At 65.8% G+C, this 6,348-nt stretch overlaps 3 protein-coding genes across 3 annotated transcripts in view; 2 read left to right on the forward strand and 1 right to left on the reverse strand.

Moving 5' to 3' along the window:
- The window catches only part of MNEG_2239 (Transmembrane protein), a gene marked incomplete at both ends in the record, with an annotated part of 5,168 nt that extends 3,885 nt beyond the window's left edge, over nucleotides 1-1,283 (forward strand). The window contains one exon of the mRNA XM_014049286.1: nucleotides 353-1,283. Within this exon, the coding sequence (XP_013904740.1) occupies nucleotides 353-1,283 (931 nt within the window). The remainder of the gene's footprint in view (nucleotides 1-352) is intronic.
- Nucleotides 1,284-2,228: 945 nt separating this feature from the next.
- MNEG_2240 (hypothetical protein) lies at nucleotides 2,229-3,371 on the forward strand (the record flags this gene model as incomplete). The annotated part of the gene is made up of 1 exon (XM_014049287.1): nucleotides 2,229-3,371. The coding sequence occupies one exon, from the start codon at nucleotides 2,229-2,231 to the stop codon at nucleotides 3,369-3,371; it is 1,143 nt and encodes a 380-aa protein (XP_013904741.1).
- A 594-nt stretch (nucleotides 3,372-3,965) lies between these two features.
- On the reverse strand, nucleotides 3,966-5,454 carry MNEG_2241 (glutathione S-transferase; the record flags this gene model as incomplete). The annotated part of the gene is made up of 4 exons (XM_014049288.1): nucleotides 3,966-4,026; nucleotides 4,421-4,470; nucleotides 4,818-4,916; nucleotides 5,293-5,454. The coding sequence occupies 4 exons, from the start codon at nucleotides 5,452-5,454 to the stop codon at nucleotides 3,966-3,968; spliced, it is 372 nt and encodes a 123-aa protein (XP_013904742.1).
- Nucleotides 5,455-6,348: the final 894 nt, after the last annotated feature.

Below are 6,348 nucleotides of genomic sequence, written 5' to 3' on the forward strand. Positions count from 1 at the left end.
CAACAGGTGTGCTGGGGGTGGGGTTTGGGGAGGGGGGGTAGGGCGTTGGAGAGGGTGTTGGAGGGGTGCAGTTCAATGCTGATTAAAGACCTCTGGCTGGATGTTTTCCTCTGTAAATGCACGTGTCACGGTCAGAAAACAGCTACAGCATTTCCTGGACAGGGCATTCTTTGTGGCGCAGCACACGACACGTGTCACCCACGCACCTGCATCCGCATGCAAGTTGCAAAACGCCCATACCCTCCCTCTAGGACCGTTCCATTGGGCGGCCATAACTAAGGAAAGCGGCAATTGCAGTGACTTCGACCATGTGATGCATAATCATGGATTGATCATCACCACACCACTGCAGAAACATGGCCGCCCTGCTGGACTCAGACTCAGACGCGATGGACTCTGACGAGGAGGCCGGCCACGCAGGCGGCCACATCGGCACCGAGGTGACGTCATCGCCGTCATCCTCTGACGAGTCGCACTCCGGTGACGACGCCTCCGGCGAGGAGGGCGCAAGGAGCCGCGGCGTTCGCGGCCGCGGCAGCGGCGCGGCGCCGCCGCGAGGCAAGCGGCGCGCGACAGAGACTAGTATGGCTCGCGGCGCCCTGCCGAACCCAGAGGCTGCCGCTGGGCCGGCGTCGCGGCGGGTGACGTTTGCAGAGGCGTCGACGAGGGCGGCGGGGCCGCGGCGGCGGATGAAGCTGCTGAGCTCGAGCGACGACAGCGACGCCGGCGGCTGCGGCGGCGGGGGCGAGGGCGGCGGTGAGGGAGGGGTGCAGGGGAAGGGCGAGGAGGCGGGTGCGCCGCCGCAGGAGGTTGTGGCGGTTCGCGAGCCCTCTCCCGTGGCGCAGCTGGCACAGCAGCCACATGCCCAATTGCGACGGCCGCTGCCGAACGGGCAGCAGCAGCCGCAGCCGCCGGTGTCCGCAGCGGGGCAGCAGGCTGCCGCGCCGGCTAGTGAAGAAGGCGATGCGCCTGCGCGGCTGCCGTCGCCGCCGTCGCTGCCGCTGCCGATACGGCTGGCAGATGGCAGCCAGAATCCGAAGCAGCGGGCGTCCCCGATCAGCAGTCATGGCGGCGGCAGCGGCGGTGGCGGCGGCGGCGGCGGCGGCGGCGGCGCGTGCGCTGCCGCCCCTGAGGCGGCGGTCCCGATCGGCCTGCCCCCTCCCAAGCCGTCCGCCCAGCGGCTGGCTGCGGCCAGGGCGGCTGCGGCTGCGACCGATGGTCAGGAGGGGCCGCCGCTGGCGTGGGCAGCCCGCGGGTGGACGAATGACGCGGGGCAGCAGTAGCATCGGCAGTACAGTAGGCTCGGTTGGAGGGGAGGGGGCCCTCAGGCAGGCGTGGGGTCGGACTGGGCGCATTCGGGGGGGGGGGGCAACAATTGAATGCAGCGGATACTATCTTCTTTTGGATTGTGATCAATGGCCTTCAAACAAGTCCGTTTCCTTCCCATTGCATTTCTTCACGGGACTTTGAACAAATCACGATTAACAATCTGTCACTGCAGTGACGTAACGCGCAACGCTTGCTTATGCAGCTATGCATGGGGTGGATAAGACTGGCAGCCAATCAGTAGCATCAAGTGATGCCATGGCACCATCCAGATGGCAACAAGGAACCCAGCGGCAGCTGCAGGTGCAGCAGCTCAGCCCCGCCGTTTCAATAGGTACCGAGATCAACATGGCGATGATACTGAATTCTCAGCACTCTGTTGATCGGGACAAAATCGCCTTATTACCTCGAACGAGTCCGGAGTGAGCTTCGGGTGACACTGAGATCAACCTGGTTGGCGCTGGTGGTTCTCTGACGCAGCATGCATATACAGAATCGGAAGCTACTTAGCCGCTGTCTGCATGGGCGCCTCCGTCGTCGCGGCCTCGTCGCTGTGGGCGCTGTGGGCGCAGGCGGCGGCAGCACGAGCAGCGCCAGCGGTCCGCCGAGGCGGGCGGAGAGCATACGCGAGTTCATCTCGAGGTGGGCAGGACTGTAGGCATAAGCACCACTTGCCATGCCACTGCAGCGGCGGCAGCTGCCTGCCGTATCGCCATTGAGGTGCTTTCGCAGATTTTTGTTGGCTGATCAACCTCATGAGCCTGGATGGCTCCAAAAGCGGGCAATCACGATGCGCTGCAACAATCCTATGCTGTCATAATGCAACGGCCGCACATGCCCCTGCCCACACCCCACCCAGCACCTGCTGTTTGCCACGCCCCCCCGCCCCTAACCCTGTAAAAATGCAATGCCCCAGGGAGGCCCCCCTCAGGTCCCTCGACGGAAGCTTCCGCGAGCGCCCCCTGACCCCCACCCTGGAAGCCCCCCTCATCTTTGTGGGCCCCCTGCCGCCGCCCCCAGACCGATCCGACACGTCCGCACCGCCGGAGCGGCGGCAGCAGCAGGGGCCCGGCCTCGGCTTCTGGCCGCCGTGCCCTGGGGCGGTGTCGCTGCACGCGCTGAGTCAGCAGCAGATCGACGCGGCGCTCGCGAGCGGCGGCCACGTCATCCTCGCAGTCGCCGAGGACGCGCCGCCAGCGGGCGGCGAGGACGCCGCCGCGCCGCGCCTCGCCGCGCCCCGCGGCAGGCGCGGCGGCGGCGGCGGCGGCTCCTACTGCTGCGCCGCGCGCGTCGCTGGGCTGCTGGGCGGCTCCGCGCGGGTCGTGGCGGAGAGACGTGCGGCGGTGCAGGCGCTGGACTCGAATCGCGGGCTGGCGCAAGCGGCAGAGCTGCCTGATCGCTGGGTGTACATGGTGCGCGCCTCGGCCGTGGCTGAGGCGCTGTCGGCAGCATCTGACAGCAGCAGCAGCGGCAGCGGCGGCGGCGGCGCGGGCCCGCCGCCGCGCGACGTCCGGACGGCGGTCGAGCAAGTGGTGGACGGCGCGGCCGAGGCGGCGCGGCAGCTGGGCGGGTGCAGGGAGCTCGCGGGGGCGCTCGCGGCAGCGGCGGCGGACGGCGGGGACGAGCGTTTGGAGGCAGCCGCGCGCGAGGCGGAGGCGGAACTGGAGAACTTGCTCGACTGGGCCGATGCAGGTGGCAGCAGCGGCAGCAGCGGCGGCGGCGGGGAAGGGGAGGCGGGGGCCGAGGGGGCGAGCGGCGCGGCCGCCTGGGAGCGCGCCGTGCGGCTGTCGTGGGCGCCGTTTGCGGCGGCAGCGCTGGCGGAGCTCTTAGATCACCTTGACCCGGTCAACAGCGGCGGCGGCGGCGGCAGGGACGGCGGCGACGGAGGGAGCGATGGTTGTGGGGGTGCGGCGTCGAGGCTGCGAGAAGCGCGCCTGCGGGCCATGGAGGCAACCGACGCCGGACTGAGGCTAGAGGATGGGATCGAGGTCGCGTCAAAGGCGCGGGCGCGGCTGGCGGCGTTGGTCGCGCTGCGGCGCGGGTAACGGCGCGGGCGTCAGCGAAAGCGTGTCCCGGGCGTGGCGGGACGCGCGCAGGTTGGGCGTGCCGTCGGACTGCGTGGTCGCTGCTTGCGAGTCGGTTGGCTGCTGCAAAGTGCATGCAGGCGACCGCTTCTGGTAAATCTTTGATGTACCTTTCGACCCTCTGATCTCAGGCATTGACACAAAGCTGCCGAGGCTTGCTTTCACCAAATGGCTGCCCCGTTACATTGCGTGACGAGCAAAAATGCACGCCGACCGCCGTTGGCGGCGGCTGCATTTGAAGGGGCGCAAAGAAGAGGTGTGCAAAGAAAATCGCAGCCCTGGACGCAGCTGAGGGCAAGCCTCAGCCGACAGGGCGCGTTGATGATTGAGGTGCAAGCTGTCAAGCAGGAACGCGACAGGATGCGGCTGCAAAAAAATGCTGCAACCTGCTCTTGGACCAAGCATGCAAAACGAGGGCAGCTGCAACCGCGCAATCACACAACAGCAGCAGCGCCTTGACTGCAGCACGCGCCATCGCGCATGCAGAGGCGTTGACAGGATTGGGATTGTCAGTTCGATGCATCACGCAATCATGTGTCTGACAGGTGACCACACTCAGTAAGCCCACTGGTAGCTGGTGTCCTTGACCTGCTCGCGGATCCCCAGCTCGGTCCACCTGCGTCACAGGGATCAGGATGGTATGTCTAGTGGATGCTGAGCAGTCATACACATGTATCAAGGACTCCAAGACCGGCTGCCACAAGATTGATCTTGAATCTTGTACCTGCGGGCGCCTTGATGGCACCAGCTTGCTGCGCAATCCCCGAAGCCGTTTGGACAGCCACTTGCCTGTCCCGCCCAACTTGGTGCACAAATCACAAACACGCGCGCGTGCACGCGTGCGCACGCGCACACACTTGCTTGCACCACACACACACACACACACATGCGTGGGCGTGCACGTGTGCAAGCGCGAGCGCTCACACCCACAAACACACACACACACACACGCATAAACACACACACACACACACACACACACACACACACAAACCCTCCGCCAGGCCCACCTGTCCCTGTCCACCCATCCCTTCAGGCCGCCCTGCACCTCGCCAATGACCTGACGCGCATCGTTGAGGATTTCAGGATTGGCCGTCAGGAGGGGGATTGGCAATCAAGAGCAGGCGGCGGGGTGGCCGAGCAAACATATGGGGGTGTCTTGTCACAGCACGCTGCCTCTCGCGCCGTGCCAGGCGTAACGGGTGCGTCAGCGGTCGTACATGCATGTTGCTCTGAACTGGGTCTGAGGACAACAACATAGAACTGGGCCCCCTGAACTGCTCCCGTGGAAGGCCGAGCGGCCATTGCAGAGGGGGACACAGGGGCAGGGGCGATGCCTCAGGGCTGGCCGGCGCGCCCCGCCTAGACAAGTGTGCGTTCCTGGAGGCGTGCGCCGCCGCAGCTCACCCGCGCCGCGGCCGGGTCGTCCTGCAGCGCGCGCCACCAGGCCGCGAGCTTAGGGCGGCCCGCAAAGACGTCCGCCCAGCCAAACACGTCGGGTAGCATCTGCAGGTGTGCGCGGGCGCAGCAGGCAGTATCAACCCGAGAAACAGAGGCTTATGAGGGGAAATGGGGTCCAAGTAAGAACCCGTGCCATGCCCACCCCGGCCTGCCCTAATCAGGCGACCCATCCGGCCGCAGATCTTATTCCAGTGGCGAGCACGCACGACCCCAACCGGACGCCAGCTCGTCTGGTCAGCAACGCCCCGTCCCAGCATTGTGCAATGGCAAAAACCAAACCTCGTATGCTGCACCTAAGTCAGGCCCCCACACAAGCTGCAAGTCAGGTTGCACACGCCGCCCCTCAGGCCACGACGCCAGCCCCCAATTCACACAGGCTCTGCACCTCAGATCAACATATCACACCAGATCACACGCCCACCTGCACCATGAACACCACAGTGGGGAACACAGCGCTGTCTGCCGTCGTGATCTGATCTCCCGCGAGGTAAGGCCCCGCGCAGATCGATTCAAGGACGTCCAGCTGGAACGCGATCTGCTTGATCTGGCGCGCCCTCTCGGAAACGTCCATCGCACGGTACATGGACGCCTGCGGGTCGCGCGAGCGTCCGAGGTTGGCGCGCGGGGTCATCGGGGCGGCGTGCCAGGCTCAGCCGGTGTTGCTTGCCTGCCGGCGCCCCGATTCGACCCAACCAGGCCGTGCGGGAGCCGGCGATACCCTTCGGGCCGTCCGCCGCACGGATCTGCTTGCAGGTTCACAAAGCCTCAAAAACTTTAACACTCGTGTATCAACCAAACGTGACTGCGACGCGTTGAGTCTGCGTGCAAAGCCTCGCTCACCCCCTACAGATCGGGCAGCTGCAGGAGCACTGCGCTTGACTTGGCGCCGACCCCCAGCAGGACCCCGCCCCCCCTCCCAAAAAACGCCAGCACACTCCTGCCCCAGCAATTCATCCTGGCCGCCCTCCACCCCTCCAAGGATCACGCCCACTGCATTGAAACCTCCCCACCCCCTCAAATCAAGGCCCCCATGCCCATGCAGGCAACGCCCCGCCGCCCCAGCAGGCAGCCCGTCCAGCAAGCTGCCGGCCCGAAAACCACCACCCCTCATGCATTCCTGGGGACTGATGAACCCGGTGCAGGTATGAAGGTAGGTATCCGCCTACGTGTCCAGCATTCATCCCGTATGCTCCGTTTGCGCACAAAAGTTCCGGAATTCTAAACAGGGCACGAGACCCACCTGGATGGTGGTTATGTACAGGTCGTGCACGCGCGTGGCGAGCGCGGCCTTGGCGCGCAGCTCGGGGGTGGCCGCCTTCAGGGAGGGGCCGGCGGCTGCCCAGCGGTCCACTATGTACTGCACTATCACCTGGGGCTCCAGGTTAAGGGCAGGGTTCAGGGTTTGGTGGGGGGTTGGTGTTTGGGAGGAATCCAGGGGTAGAGAGGTTCAAGGGGCAGGGAGGGTTCAGGTGTCAGG

Source organism: Monoraphidium neglectum (genome assembly GCF_000611645.1).
Source record: "Monoraphidium neglectum strain SAG 48.87 unplaced genomic scaffold scaffold00246, whole genome shotgun sequence".
NCBI classification, from domain to species: domain Eukaryota; kingdom Viridiplantae; phylum Chlorophyta; class Chlorophyceae; order Sphaeropleales; family Selenastraceae; genus Monoraphidium; species Monoraphidium neglectum.